The sequence below is a fragment of the Poecilia mexicana genome, unplaced genomic scaffold (assembly GCF_051168715.1).
Source record: "Poecilia mexicana isolate PSO_F unplaced genomic scaffold, ASM5116871v1 scaffold_2, whole genome shotgun sequence".
NCBI classification, from domain to species: Eukaryota; Metazoa; Chordata; class Actinopteri; order Cyprinodontiformes; family Poeciliidae; genus Poecilia; species Poecilia mexicana.
This window is the reverse complement of record NW_028263371.1, coordinates 21,148,877-21,163,574: the sequence shown is the minus strand read 5'-3', so window position 1 is coordinate 21,163,574 and position 14,698 is coordinate 21,148,877. Positions and strand designations below refer to the sequence as shown.

At 41.2% G+C, this 14,698-nt stretch overlaps 3 protein-coding genes across 4 annotated transcripts; all 3 read left to right on the top strand.

Annotated features, from left to right (window-relative positions):
- The first annotated feature begins 2,216 nt into the window (after nucleotides 1-2,216).
- f10 (coagulation factor X) lies at nucleotides 2,217-6,613 on the top strand. Its single transcript, XM_014971129.2, has 9 exons — nucleotides 2,217-2,613; nucleotides 2,909-3,069; nucleotides 3,172-3,196; nucleotides 3,279-3,392; nucleotides 3,786-3,917; nucleotides 4,709-4,995; nucleotides 5,088-5,205; nucleotides 5,394-5,581; nucleotides 5,756-6,613. Exons 1-9 carry the CDS (start codon nucleotides 2,550-2,552, stop codon nucleotides 6,200-6,202), a joined length of 1,536 nt encoding a protein of 511 aa, XP_014826615.2. The 5' UTR covers nucleotides 2,217-2,549; the 3' UTR covers nucleotides 6,203-6,613.
- An 801-nt stretch (nucleotides 6,614-7,414) lies between these two features.
- On the top strand, nucleotides 7,415-10,097 carry LOC148160581 (coagulation factor X-like). 2 transcript variants are annotated; one of them, XM_088003835.1, is made up of 4 exons: nucleotides 7,415-7,740; nucleotides 9,141-9,263; nucleotides 9,437-9,621; nucleotides 9,940-10,097. In XM_088003835.1, the coding sequence occupies exons 1-4, from the start codon at nucleotides 7,671-7,673 to the stop codon at nucleotides 10,015-10,017; spliced, it is 456 nt and encodes a 151-aa protein (XP_087859961.1). In that variant the 5' UTR covers nucleotides 7,415-7,670; the 3' UTR covers nucleotides 10,018-10,097. The 2 variants fall into 2 exon arrangements, with proteins under 2 accessions (XP_087859961.1, XP_087859960.1); XM_088003834.1 differs by lacking the exon at nucleotides 9,940-10,097 and adding an exon at nucleotides 9,693-9,925 and having other exon boundaries at nucleotides 7,419-7,740.
- Nucleotides 10,098-10,155: 58 nt separating this feature from the next.
- On the top strand, nucleotides 10,156-14,325 carry LOC148160580 (coagulation factor X-like). Its single transcript, XM_088003819.1, has 9 exons — nucleotides 10,156-10,334; nucleotides 10,633-10,793; nucleotides 10,896-10,920; nucleotides 11,003-11,116; nucleotides 11,510-11,641; nucleotides 12,434-12,720; nucleotides 12,813-12,930; nucleotides 13,119-13,306; nucleotides 13,481-14,325. Exons 1-9 carry the CDS (start codon nucleotides 10,271-10,273, stop codon nucleotides 13,910-13,912), a joined length of 1,521 nt encoding a protein of 506 aa, XP_087859945.1. The 5' UTR covers nucleotides 10,156-10,270; the 3' UTR covers nucleotides 13,913-14,325.
- The last annotated feature ends 373 nt before the right edge of the window (nucleotides 14,326-14,698 follow it).

The window sequence follows — 14,698 nt, the reverse complement described above, 5'->3', positions numbered from 1 at the left end:
GTCAGAGCTCTGATGGGATTTACTGGAAGTCTGCTCTTCTTCTGTGGTGTAAACTCAGAGGTGGGAGTTCAACTTTAACCTGCAGGAATCAACAACAGGCTGAAGTCGGATCAGGGAAAACGTTGATGTTTGAATCATTTGTGGAAAAAGTTTCAGGCGTCTGGATCTGACCAATCAGAGAAAGATGAGCTCAAAGCAACAACAGCCACGTCATTCAAAACTAAATAAATATTTTTAATAAGTAATAAACAATGACAGCAGAATAAATAAAAGTTTTATTTATTTAATTGTGTTTTATTTTGCAATGCTATGTTTATTTATTCCATTTTTTATTTCAGGCTCTTTTCATTTGATATTCTTATATTCAAATAAGGGTTTGGGTTGGTCTTCAAATAAATAAATATTGCTATTTCTAAATAATTAATAAATGCCCCATCAAATAAATAAAAGTCAAGGCGGTCAAGTTAAATTTGTTTTTTTTAATGGGAAGCTTATTGCATTAATAAGTTTCATTTATCTAGTAATTTTAGATATATTTAAGTATTTATTTACTTATTAATTTAATGAAGTTTTATTTTTCTGACATTTATTTTGTAAAGATTATTTCTTTGTTTCTTTTTTTAACTGTTTTTATTTCTGATTATTTTATGAGAAATAACCTTATTACATTACTTAATTTTTTTTTTTCATGTGTGCATTTATTTATTTGATGTATGTGTGACCGTGCGGGATGACACCTCGCTGTTCCTTGGACTCTGCATTGTGTTTTCTTTAATGGCTGTTGGAAGGACACTTGAGGCAGGAATCGGACACACACGACGGTAGAGATCGTGGCTCTGACCGTTTATTCGGACCTCCCGACAACGCAGAGGCTTCACCCCCAGAATTCACAGCAAGCACTCACCGTCAGCACAAGACTCTTTAACGCAGTTACTTTTCTTAGTTACAGATACAGCGCATATATATATATATATATATATATATATATATATATATATATATATATATATATATATATATATATATATATATATATATATATATATATATATATATATATATATATATATATATATATATAAAAGAAGAAACAGATAAAAGGATACAAAACTAACTACTTGGACATCAAAAGTAACATTTGGTTACAGTGAGGAGTTGGCGGTCAGTATTGCGTACCTTCAGAATCCACAGCAGGTCATACTGCCAGCGTTCTTCAACAGACACGCTTTACTTTTGGGTTCCACAATACCAAAGAACAAATCCAACATTTTGGTGACATGCGCTGACATATTTAAAGCACTGTCCTACATATGTATCATTCATTAATGGCCGTATTTATTTAAGTTTGAAACGGCTCTGTGTTAAAGAGTGTTAAGAAAATAAATTTAAAGTATGCTAGTTTTAAAGCTTAACATGTCTTGATTTAAATAGCCTAATTATAGTTTTGAAATTAGTAACTTATTCTGGCCTATTGACCTTTATGTTACCTGTAGTTACAGCAGATGGTTTGCTAGATCTTTTGAACTGTCCTTTGTCTGTGTGGGAAACAATTAGAAGAAGTTCCAGCTTTTCACACTCATCTGTGAAAAGCCATTAAACAGCAGGAGTTCAGGAGAAGCTCTGCTCTCACTTTCTTTAAACAATGGAGACAAATGGTCTTAGATCGTGACTTGCAGGAAGTTTTAAAAAGGGTCAGAGACAGCTTCTGGTTGGATGAGCAAAGGTACGCCTTATTTGAATAAATTAAAGACAAGAATACGCCTTCACTATAAAACTTTCTACACAGGAGTAACAAATTAGATTTGCTCTCGCAATTCTCCAAAGACGTCTTTGCTTTTCTTTTCTTTCTTTCTTCCTTCCTTCTTCTTTTCCATTTGTCTCAGGTAAATTAATGTATGTCTCTGTTGTTCTGCAGTTTCTGTTGTAATTTGCATAAGTTGTCTTCTATTGGATTAAACTCTGTAATTCTGTGACGTCAACACTCATTGTTATTTTCTGTGTGGCTACACGCGGCCCGCCGGGAGGACCCAGGATCCGTAAGAAGAAGATCGAGCCAAAGAGTTTTCTTAAGAAGAAATATAACTTAAAATCTTCTTCAACAAGAGACAGAAGCAGGAATATCTTTTTGCTGATAACGAATGAACAATCAGAACAAACTGTGACTGATAGCCGAGGACCAGAATGAGATAAAACAGCTTATCTTCTTTTACTCCTCCAGGAAAATCCAACAACAGAAGCAGAAAAATCTGGAGTGAAAACCCGGATTCTGATTGAAGAAGTTTGTAGCTTTCTCTAAAAATGAACAGAGACTACTTTATCACTTCACCAGAACCACAAGCTTCCCTGTTTCTACTGCAAAGCACTGTAGGAGTTGTAGTTTTCACTGACGGAGTGCTGAAGGTCTGACATTTGGAGCAGGAAGCCTGAGATAAAGCCCGCCCAGAGCAGACCTTCCTCCCCCAGCGCAGTTCGTTGCCCTCTCTGCCTCCCTGCTGCAGTCAGACTCCATAACTCTGAACCAGGACAGTGAAGGTTCTCCAACCGGGACCATGTCTGGGACTCTACGACCGACCCTGGGCCTCATGCTGCTGCTTCACCTCACGGCCGCTAACGGTACGTTGAGACCCACATTCAGGTGTCAGGACTGATGAAGAGGAGGATGGTGGGGAGGAATTTGGAGTGTGTGTGTGTGTGTGTGTGTGTGTGTGTGTGTGTGTGTGTGTGTGTGTGTGTGTGTGTGTGTGTGTGTGCGTGCGTGGGTGTGTGTGTGCGTGTGTGTGTGGAGGAATGGGGAGGTTGTTGATTGACAGTAACACTTGACCTCAGGACAATATGTTTTGAGGTTTGCGTGGGAAGCATCTGGAGTGATTCTAGTCCCAGATTGCCAGTTTCTGTTCCCTATCTCCAGTTTTCCTGGATGGCAGGGAGGCCAACCAGGTTCTGACCAGGCTGAGACGGGCCAACAGCTTTCTGGAGGAACTTAAACAAGGCAACATGGAGAGGGAGTGCAACGAGGAGCGCTGCAGCTGGGAGGAAGCACGAGAGATCTTTGAAAATAAGGAGAAAACTGTATGAATCTAAAGACATTTTCATCAAAATGCAAAGAAAGTCAGTCAGAAAACTTTTATTAATTCTGTATTAAACCATTTTATTCTGTTGGTCTTTCTTCAGGATGCATTCTGGGCCATATATGTGGGTAAGCTTCCTCTTCATAGCCCCAAACCAACTGACTTCTAGGGTTCTGGCATCTAACTGACGTTACTCTGTCCTTTCTGCAGATGGCGACGCCTGTCTGTCCACACCCTGTGCTAATGGAGGTCGGTGCACGGATACGATTGGGAGCTACAAGTGCTTCTGCATGGAGGGATACAAGGGCTTCACCTGTGAAATCGGTAAAGTAGAAGAGTCAATCCAGATGGTAAAAGTTGGGTGATACAGTAGCAGAACGTTCGTCCATCAGTCTTTAGCTACTATGAAGACTTGATGAGGTTTGAGGAACATTTTGGCAATGTCATTTTGCTTGGTCTTCTCTGCAGATCATGTTATTTTAAAAGCTGTTGCTAATAAACTCAACCCAATCAGGTGTTGAGAAGATGCATACATTGGACCTGAAAGAGTTCCAAGGTCACATGTTCCTGACTCTCACAAATAAACATGGGCGACATTCGGTATTCATTCTGTTCAGAGTTACAGCACCACCGGTTGCCCCAAGATACCCTCTACAGTGTTTTCAGTGGTGCCGCGTACATACTTTCTTAATTGCTGTAGTATCTGTGTCTTTTCAGTTATCCCCAAGCTCTGTGATGACGATAACGGAGGCTGTGATCATTTCTGCCACGTTGTCAAAGCAAACATTGAGTGCTCGTGTGCTGATGGATACTTCTTGGGTCAAAATAGAAAGTCCTGTGAATCCAATGGTAAGAAAAGCACATCTGATGATCCAGCTTGAACACAGGAGATCTGAATGAGTGATTAAACAGCATACAACTGCAAGTATCTTTAAATTCAACAATGGGATGTAAAGGTTTGGATTTATTGGGGATTTTATTCCGATTCTTGACGGGGCCAAACCTACAGATTCCAAGAAAATGTAAATTCCCAAAAACCATTGGACAAACAGTCCAATTTTTTTTTTCTGATGAGTCCCATGCCAAGAGATCTGCCTGACCAACACCCACAGCCAAGTGAAAGCCCAAGAACCTCAACAGAGATATAAAAAGGATAATTGTACAACCAGACATAATAGGGAAGTTTTCAGAATCCTTTCTAAACAGCATCAGATCCAAAATCAGGGCAACAACCCAGTAACCACTATTGTTCAAGCCTGGTTTGACCTTCAACATGATAGTGCCAAGGTGAGGCTTAGGACTCATGAACACCAGTGATGGCACAAGGAGACAGACCTTCAATCTATTTAGCTTTACCTCCAGTCAACACGATGATCTTTAAGATCCAGACACAGTTGAGGTCCACAACGAGACGATGATCCCACACTGGTTCTGGAAGCATTTGGCTTCTGGACTGGCAGGTTGTTGTTTTCATCACTCTACCAGTAAAAAAAGCAATGAATGTGATCAGTGGACACAAACGTATGGTGATGGAAATATCTCCGGAAGCAATATAACAAACCAGAGCTTTGGACACCAAAGCATCATCTCAGAACCGGTTCAGATCTCATGAACCCTAAACATCCAACAAACTCTTGCAGAGCCTTTTAAATGCGGAGCCCTCGTCAGCAACAAGGTCCGGCGGTCGCTTGTGGACTCTGGAGATCTGAACATGGAAGAAGTGAAACCCCCCAAGCTGAACACCACTGCAAACTCTACGGAGCAAAGGAACATCCTCAACGCTGATGATTCGTTCTGGTCCAGAAACATCAGTAGAATGCGCCCAACTCCTATTCCCAATTTGATGAGTCTGGGTACCATTGACAGATCGGAGAATGTTCGGATCGTCGATGGAGAGGACTGTCCACCAGGAGAATGTCCATGGCAGGTAGTCACACAACAAAGTGATGATCTGAATGTTATATTCTGGTCACAGATTCTGGCAGATCTATACAACTGGAGCTTGTTGTGTCCTGCTAGGCTCTACTGATTAATGAGGACAACATTGGGTTCTGTGGGGGAACGATTCTGACCGAGTACATCATCCTGACCGCGGCTCACTGCATGAACCAATCACGTTACTTCTTCGTCAAAGTTGGTAGGTCCGACTCGTCAAACTGGAACTTCCTGTTTACCTTTTCAAATATTTATACTACTTCTTTTACAAACATATTGTAACATCAGGAATCTTTAAATATAGCATACCTGTAGTTTAAGTCTCTAGTTATTGCATTGAAATGTGTTGTTGACCAGGTGAGTGATGGATTATTATGTCCATGTTTCCAGGTGAACACAACACCACTCAACAAACCGATTGGGAAATGTCCCATCAGGTGGACACCATTGTCTCCCATTTCAAGTACAGTCCAGAAACCTACAACAACGACATCGCACTCGTAAAACTGTCCAAGCCCATTAGGTTCAACAGATACATCCTGCCGGCCTGCATACCGCAACCAAATTTTGCAGAAAACGTGAGAATAATCAAAGGTTTCTGCTGTGGTAAATCAGGTTTTCTATAAAATGAGAGCAGGATGTAGAAATCAGGGAAGCATTGGAGGATATTTGTATGCTTATTGTCTGTTTTGATGATAAGTTTCGCTAAACTAAAACAAAGCTTTAAAGATTTGTGTTGTGTTCTGTTGCAGGTCCTGATGCGGCAGAATCACAGTCTAGTCAGCGGTTTCGGACGTCTTGGTGAGGGTCGAGAAGCATCTACGATCCTACAACGCCTCTCTGTGCCCTACGTGGACCGGGCCACCTGCATTGAATCCACCCAGTTGCGCATCACTAATCGCATGTTTTGCGCTGGCTACGATACAATCGCTAAGGACGCCTGCCAGGGTGACAGCGGCGGCCCGCATGTCACACGTTACCATGACACCTACTTCATCACCGGCATCGTGAGCTGGGGCGAAGGCTGCGCACGCAAAGGGAAATACGGCATTTATACGCAAGTGTCTAAATACATCTACTGGATCAGAGAGGGCATCAAGAAGCTGACGCCCAGTGGAGAGAACAGGCAAAGGAGGGACCATGGCGCCATCAAGAGGCAGAAGAGAGACCATGGCGCCATCAAGAGGCTGTACCTGTAAGCTCGCTGGGGCAACCCGCTGAGAATGTAGTCACTTTGAAATGGCCACGTTTTAGCCAAACAGGTGATCAATTTGTAAAGAGCGACATACCTTATCGAGTGACCACAATACAGATGGAGTTCCTCAGGATTGATACTCTATGTACCTTCATTTTCTGTTTTGTTTAAGCTTCATTGTTGATTTGAATATTTGGGGTTGCAAAAAGATTTGACATTTAATAAAGAAATGTGTTAAATTTACTTTTTTCCACTTGAAAAACTGTTCAGAAATAATATATTTTCTTTAACTTGAGCTTTTCTTTAGGGACCAAGTTTCCACCGATAGTGTTTCAGCATCACACAAACGTAAATACTTGCTATTCTGATGTAAAGGTTTGCTGGGCAGAATTATTAAACACCTAGAAAACACTTACATTACTGTTTGCTTGTATTCTTTAACATCTGTTTTGGTAAATATTAACATGAACTAATCTTCAACAAAATGAGGCCAAACACAATCAACAAATTTAAAGAAAAATTTTAATTTCACATAACATTAAACGAATATTCACTGAATTTCTTATATATTATATTCAGTTATCCAAGCTTGATTGTAAAACAAATATTACAATTAAAAATGACTAAATTAAAAAATAATTAACCTTTAATTACATTTAATTTGCATCGTAGAATGATTTTTTTTAGCTCTAATCTACATAATTATTTAAATTGCTTGAATTTAAATCAATTTGGAATTGATTCTGAAAATACTTATAAAACTTTTAATTAGAAACAAAGAAATTATAATTAAATTTAGATGGATTTCTGTCACATATTTCTATCTTAAGTTAATATAAATCTGAATTTTGTAGACATATACTTTTTATGCATTTTACTGGAAAATTAAAGTTTTTGATGATTTTTTGATGAAGGTCATTAATTTGATATTTATTGTGTTTTCTTTTTTGGCATAAACACTGAAGATTTATAAAGTTAACTTTTGATGCCCAATCTGCTCCCATCAGAACCCGTCCTGCTTTGGGGCTCGGATCAGTGAAAAATCCTGATTTATTGATCTTGAAGTCCCTCTGTGTTTACCTGAAATCAACAACAACCTGAGCGTTGAGGGTTCAGAGGTCGAAGCTGCTGCTTGTTTTGACGGATTTACAGGAACAGAGTCCGTTGAAGGAGCAGAACTTTTTTTTCATACATGTCTTTCCAGAACCAACCTGAGGTCTGTTGACACAACATTTCCAAAGTGACTCAGAGCTCAGCGGTAATAAACACCTAAGTAGAGTAATTATGTCACTGTTTTACTTTAGGAAATGGTAACTGATGTTTCTCTGGATAGTCAGGTCAACAGATTGAGGATGAGTTAAAGTCCAGACATTTATTCACCTCTGTCCACATTAAGTGAGTCCCTGCTGTTCCAGTAGGTGTGTGTTTGCTGAGTGAGAGCAGCTGAGTCAGAGCTGAAGCCGTCAAACATCATGTCTGCGTTTCTGCTCACCATCTGCCTCCTGGGAGGTTCCTTCCTCCAGGTGTTCAGCCAAGATAAAGGTGAGAGATCCACCGTATTCATTAGCCATGATCACTTTGTGATGTTCTGTGTTGGTTAGCCAGCTGCAGTTCACCAGAGCTGGAAAAGCATAAATGTTTCTCTGTGTATTTGAGTTTCCCACATCCAACACTAGAAACATTCACAGATGGTTTCTGGTTCTGGAGTCCGTTTCACAGGGGAAAACTTGTTTATGTGTCGCAACAGGATACTGATCAATACCTGAAAACATTTTGTCACTGTAGATTACTGGGGTGAATAAAACTTGAATGGTGAACACCGCGAACTAATAGGTTAGCTGCGCTAACCCTAAAATATCAATCATAACCATTAGCCTTGATAATGCTAAAGTGCTAAAGAGCCAACTTCAATTCAGATGATGTTTGCCTTTGGAAGTCTACGACTTTAAGTAACCAATTTAATTTACATGCTGCCCTTAGATATTGTATTTATGTCTACATCAGGGGTGTCAAACTTATTTTGGTTTAGGGGCCGCATACAGCTTAATCTGATCTGCAGGGGGCCACACAAGTAAACTGGGAAGCAATTTGAACAAATTATCTGGCTTCACACATTTGAAATCTTAAGTGTCAGCTGTTTTAAACAGACATTTGATTAAGTACATTTGTTGATGCATAAAATGCATACATATAGAAAAACATGCATACATAACATGTATGTATGTTAGCATGCACGAGAAATATGAGGTTGCCAGGGCCAAAATAAAAAGCTGGTAAAGCATAGAATCGAACTTTACAGAACTTGAAGCTCAGTGCTGCCATCTGCTGTTAGTTCCGCTGCAGTGTTGCATCATGTTGTGTGCTCTGAATAAAACGCAGCGTCCCTCGTGGACAGTATGGGAACTGCAGATTTTCAATTAAACGAAGTATATGTTTTTTCATGAATAATGATAATGCATTTAGCCCCCGGGCCGGACTAAATCGTTCGGCGGGCCGGTTCCGGCCCGCAGGCCGTACGTTTGACACCCCTGGTACATCTTGTTCTCTTGTATGTTTCTTCTTTGAAATAAATTTAACTGAGAAATTTTTAAGCCGTTACCAAAACTTCAACACACATTTATTCAACTGAAAGGTTAAAAAAAGAAGTAAAATAGAACTTCAGAATTTATCTGGAAAAATTTAGAGGAAAGCTAAGTTAAGTATGCTAATTATTTTCACTATTAGCACATTAGCAAAGTGTGGCCATCCCTGCAAACAGGTGTTGTGCAGTGGGTATCATTGAGGTTAAATGATGTTATCGTAGATGAAGGAACCAATAACTGGAGTTGACGATGTTGCCGTTAGCAGATAATCCAGATCAAGTCTTCAGTTTTCATCTAAATGTCTTCTAAAAACTTGTCAAGATGCTGGTTTTACTGGGATTTCTGCTCCCTGTCTCCCAGAGCTCTGTGACAATGAGAACGGTGGCTGTGAACATTTCTGCCATGTTGCTGGAGGAAGTGTAGTGTGTGCCTGTGCTGACGGTTACTTCCTGGCACAGGACAACCAATCCTGCAACTCCAACGGTAAGAGAAGCTTTCAGACCACCAGCCTTGATCGCAAACACCAAGGAGAGGAAAACCTTTGGTGTTTTCTCCTAAATTCATGAGTTCCTTCAAATATTGAGTTAGAGCAACACCAGAGTGGTTCTTCTAGTAACTGAACCACCTGATGGTTCCTGTCCTCCAAACTCGCTCAGAGACTTTTAGATGCGGCGCCGTCATCACCGATGTCCAGGGACAGAACAGAACCGAGAAGAGAAGCTTCACAGAGGAGCAACATGGCCGCCAGAGGAACAGCAGCAGTCAGATCAGCTCAGACAGGGAAGCACAGACTGGGACCATCAATGGAGAGGACTGTCCACCAGGACAATGTCCCTGGCAGGTAGACACTCAGCAATGGCAGGACAGTTCTGGTCCATGTGTCCACTCCTTCAGGTTGTTCTGTCCCCAAAGGCTCTCCTGATCAACCAGGACAACATTGGATTCTGTGGGGGAACGATTCTGAGTGAATATATCATCCTGACTGCAGCTCGAGCCAAAGAGTTTTCTTAAGAAGAAATATAACTTAAAATCTTCTTCAACAAGAGACAGAAGCAGGAATATCTTTTTGCTGATAACGAATGAACAATCAGAACAAACTGTGACTGATAGCCGAGGACCAGAATGAGATAAAACAGCTTATCTTCTTTTACTCCTCCAGGAAAATCCAACAACAGAAGCAGAAAAATCTGGAGTGAAAACCCGGATTCTGATTGAAGAAGTTTGTAGCTTTCTCTAAAAATGAACAGAGACTACTTTATCACTTCACCAGAACCAAAAGCTTCCCTGTTTCTACTGCAAAGCACTGTAGGAGTTGTAGTTTTCACTGACGGAGTGCTGAAGGTCTGACATTTGGAGCAGGAAGCCTGAGATAAAGCCCGCCCAGAGCAGACCTTCCTCCCCCAGCGCAGTTCGTTGCCCTCTCTGCCTCCCTGCTGCAGTCAGACTCCATAACTCTGAACCAGGACAGTGAAGGTTCTCCAACCGGGACCATGTCTGGGACTCTACGACCGACCCTGGGCCTCATGCTGCTGCTTCACCTCACGGCCGCTAACGGTACGTTGAGACCCACATTCAGGTGTCAGGACTGATGAAGAGGAGGATGGTGGGGAGGAATTTGGAGTGTGTGTGTGTGTGTGTGTGTGTGTGTGGTGTGTGTGTGTGTGTGTGTGTGTGTGCGTGCGTGGGTGTGTGTGTGTGCGTGTGTCTGTGTATGTGTGTGTGTGTGGAGGAATGGGGAGGTTGTTGATTGACAGTAACACTTGACCTCAGGACAATATGTTTTGAGGTTTGCGTGGGAAGCATCTGGAGTGATTCTAGTCCCAGATTGCCAGTTTCTGTTCCCTATCTCCAGTTTTCCTGGATGGCAGGGAGGCCAACCAGGTTCTGACCAGGCTGAGACGGGCCAACAGCTTTCTGGAGGAACTTAAACAAGGCAACATGGAGAGGGAGTGCAACGAGGAGAGCTGCAGCTGGGAGGAAGCACGAGAGATCCTTGAAAATAAGGAGAAAACTGTATGAATCTAAAGACGTTTTCATCAAAATGCAAAGAAAGTCAGTCAGAAAACTTTTAATAATTCTGTATTAAACCATTTTATTCTGTTGGTCTTTCTTCAGGATGCATTCTGGGCCATATATGTGGGTAAGCTTCCTCTTCATAGCCCCAAACCAACTGACTTCTAGGGTTCTGGCATCTAACTGACGTTACTCTGTCCTTTCTGCAGATGGCGACGCCTGTCTGTCCACACCCTGTGCTAATGGAGGTCGGTGCACGGATACGATTGGGAGCTACAAGTGCTTCTGCATGGAGGGATACAAGGGCTTCACCTGTGAAATCGGTAAAGTAGAAGAGTCAATCCAGATGGTAAAAGTTGGGTGATACAGTAGCAGAACGTTCGTCCATCAGTCTTTAGCTACTATGAAGACTTGATGAGGTTTGAGGAACATTTTGGCAATGTCATTTTGCTTGGTCTTCTCTGCAGATCATGTTATTTTAAAAGCTGTTGCTAATAAACTCAACCCAATCAGGTGTTGAGAAGATGCATACATTGGACCTGAAAGAGTTCCAAGGTCACATGTTCCTGACTCTCACAAATAAACATGGGCGACATTCGGTATTCATTTTGTTCAGAGTTACATCACCACCGGTTGCCCCAAGATACCCTCTACAGTGTTTTCAGTGGTGCCGCGTACATACTTTCTTAATTGCTGTAGTATCTGTGTCTTTTCAGTTATCCCCATGCTCTGTGATGACGATAACGGAGGCTGTGATCATTTCTGCCACGTTGTCAAAGCAAACGTTGAGTGCTCGTGTGCTGATGGATACTTCTTGGGTCAAAATAGAAAGTCCTGTGAATCCAATGGTAAGAAAAGCACATCTGATGATCCAGCTTGAACACAGGAGATCTGGATGAGTGATTGAACAGCATACAACTGCAAGTATCTTTAAATTCAACAATGGGATGTAAAGGTTTGGATTTATTGGGGATTTTATTCCGATTCTTGACGGGGCCAAACCTACAGATTCCAAGAAAATGTAAATTTCCAAAAACTATTGGACAAACAGTCCAATTTTTTTTTTTTTGATGAGTCCCATGCCAAGAGATCTGCCTGACCAACACCCACAGCCAAGTGAAAGCCCAAGAACCTCAACAGAGATATAAAAAGGATAATTGTACAACCAGACATAATAGGAAAGTTTTCAGAATCCTTTCTAAACAGCAGCAGATCCAGGATCAGGGCAACAACCCAGTAACCACTATTGTTCAAGCCTGGTTTGACCTTCAACATGATAGTGCCAAGGTGAGGCTTAGGACTCATGAACACCAGTGATGGCACAAGGAGACAGACCTTCAATCTATTTAGCTTTACCTCCAGTCAACACGATGATCTTTAAGATCCAGACACAGTTGAGGTCCACAACGAGACGATGATCCCACACTGGTTCTGGAAGCATTTGGCTTCTGAACTGGCAGGTTGTTGTTTTCATCACTCTACCAGTAAAAAAAGCAATGAATGTGATCAGTGGACACAAACGTATGGTGATGGAAATATCTCCGGAAGCAATATAACAAACCAGAGCTTTGGACACCAAAGCATCATCTCAGAACCGGTTCAGATCTCATGAACCCTAAACATCCAACAAACTCTTGCAGAGCCTTTTAAATGCGGAGCCCTCGTCAGCAACAAGGTCAGGCAGTCGCTTGTGGACTCTGGAGATCTGAACATGGAAGAAGTGAAACCCCCCAAGCTGAACACCACTGCAAACTCTACGGAGCAAAGGAACATCCTCAACACTGATGATTCGTTCTGGTCCAGAAACATCAGTAGAATGCGCCCAACTCCTATTTCCAATTTGATGAGTCCGGGTACCATTGACAGATCGGAGAATGTTCGGATCGTCGATGGAGAGGACTGTCCACCAGGAGAATGTCCATGGCAGGTAGTCACACAACAAAGTGATGATCTGAATGTTATGTTCTGGTCACAGATTCTGGCAGATCTATACAACTGGAGCTTGTTGTGTCCTGCTAGGCTCTACTGATCAATGAGGACAACATTGGGTTCTGTGGGGGAACGATTCTGACCGAGTACATCATCCTGACCGCGGCTCACTGCATGAACCAGTCACGTTACTTCTTCGTCAAAGTTGGTAGGTCCGACTCGTCAAACTGGAACTTCCTGTTTACCTTTTCAAATATTTATACTACTTCTTTTACAAACATATTGTAACATCAGAAATCTTTAAATATAGCATACCTGTAGTTTAAGTCTCTAGTTATTGCATTGAAATGTGTTGTTGACCAGGTGAGTGATGGATTATTATGTCCATGTTTCCAGGTGAACACAACACCACTCAACAAACCGATTGGGAAATGTCCCATCAGGTGGACACCATTGTCTCCCATTTCAAGTACAGTCCAGAAACCTACAACAACGACATCGCACTCGTAAAACTATCCAAGCCCATTAGGTTCAACAGATACATCCTGCCGGCCTGCATACCGCAACCAAATTTTGCAGAAAACGTGAGAATAATCAAAGGTTTCTGCTGTGGTAAATCAGGTTTTCTATAAAATGAGAGCAGGATGTAGAAATCAGGGAAGCATTGGAGGATATTTGTATGCTTATTGTCTGTTTTGATGATAAGTTTCGCTAAACTAAAACAAAGCTTTAAAGATTTGTGTTGTGTTCTGTTGCAGGTCCTGATGCGGCAGTATTACGGTGTGTTCAGCGGTTTCGGATGTCTTGGTGAGGGTCGAGAAGCATCTACGATCCTACAACGCCTCTCTGTGCCCTACGTGGACCGGCTCACCTGCATGGAATCCACCCAGTTGCGCATCACTAATCGCATGTTTTGCGCTGGCTACGATACAATCGCTAAGGACGCCTGCCAGGGTGACAGCGGCGGCCCACATGTCACACGTTACCATGACACCTACTTCATCACCGGCATCGTGAGCTGGGTCGAAGGGAAATACGGCATTTATACGCAAGTGTCTAAATACATCCACTGGATCAGAGAGGGCATCAAGAAGCTGACGCCCAGTGGAGAGAACAGGCAAAGGAGGGACCATGGCGCCATCAAGAGGCAGAAGAGAGACCATGGCACCATCAAGAGGCTGTACCTGTAAGCTCGCTGGGGCAACCCGCTGAGAATGTAGTCACTTTGAAATGTCCACGTTTTAGCCAAACAGGTGATCAATTTGTAAAGAGCGACATACCTTATCGAGTGACCACAATACAGATGGAGTTCCTCAGGGTTGATACTCTATGTACCTTCATTTTCTGTTTTGTTTAAGCTTCATTGTTGATTTTAATATTTGGGGTTGCAAAAAGATTTGACATTTAATAAAGAAATAAGTGTTAAATTTACTTTTTTCCACTTGAAAAACTGTTCAGAAATAATATATTTTCTTTAACTTGAGCTTTTCTTTAGGGACCAAGTTTCCACCGATAGTGTTTCAGCATCACACAAACGTAAATACTTGCTATTCTGATGTAAAGGTTTGCTGGGCAGAATTATTAAACACCTAGAAAACACTTACATTACTGTTTGCTTGTATTCTTTAACATCTGTTTTGGTAAATATTAACATGAACTAATCTTCAACAAAATGAGGGCAAACACAATCAACAAATTTAAAGAAAAAATTTAATTTCACATAACATTAAATGAATGTTCACTGAATTTCTTATATATTATATTCAGTTATCCAAGCTTTTGATTGTAAAACAAATATTACAAGTAAAAATGACTAAATTAAAAAATAATTAACCTTTAATTACATTTAATTTGCATCGTAGAATGATTTTTTTTTTAGCTCTAATCTACATAATTATTTAAATTGCTTGAATTTAAATCAATTTGGAATTGATTCTGAAAATACTTATAAAGCTTTTAATTAGAAACAAAGAAAT

What these genes read in the sequence shown, in the direction of transcription:
- f10 (XM_014971129.2), top strand. Translation starts at nt 2,550, where the DNA reads ATGTCTGGGACTCTACGACCGACCCTGGGCCTCATGCTGCTGCTTCAC. An exon ending in ATTCTGGGCCATATATGTGG is followed by an intron (nt 3,197 to 3,278) that starts GTAAGCTTCCTC and finishes TCCTTTCTGCAG; the next exon opens with ATGGCGACGCCTGTCTGTCC. An exon ending in TTACTTCTTCGTCAAAGTTG is followed by an intron (nt 5,206 to 5,393) that starts GTAGGTCCGACT and finishes CCATGTTTCCAG; the next exon opens with GTGAACACAACACCACTCAA.
- LOC148160581 (XM_088003834.1), top strand. Translation starts at nt 7,671, where the DNA reads ATGTCTGCGTTTCTGCTCACCATCTGCCTCCTGGGAGGTTCCTTCCTC. An exon ending in CCAATCCTGCAACTCCAACG is followed by an intron (nt 9,264 to 9,436) that starts GTAAGAGAAGCT and finishes AAACTCGCTCAG; the next exon opens with AGACTTTTAGATGCGGCGCC. An exon ending in CAGGACAATGTCCCTGGCAG is followed by an intron (nt 9,622 to 9,692) that starts GTAGACACTCAG and finishes CTGTCCCCAAAG; the next exon opens with GCTCTCCTGATCAACCAGGA.
- LOC148160580 (XM_088003819.1), top strand. Translation starts at nt 10,271, where the DNA reads ATGTCTGGGACTCTACGACCGACCCTGGGCCTCATGCTGCTGCTTCAC. An exon ending in TCACCTCACGGCCGCTAACG is followed by an intron (nt 10,335 to 10,632) that starts GTACGTTGAGAC and finishes CCCTATCTCCAG; the next exon opens with TTTTCCTGGATGGCAGGGAG. An exon ending in TTGAAAATAAGGAGAAAACT is followed by an intron (nt 10,794 to 10,895) that starts GTATGAATCTAA and finishes GTCTTTCTTCAG; the next exon opens with GATGCATTCTGGGCCATATA.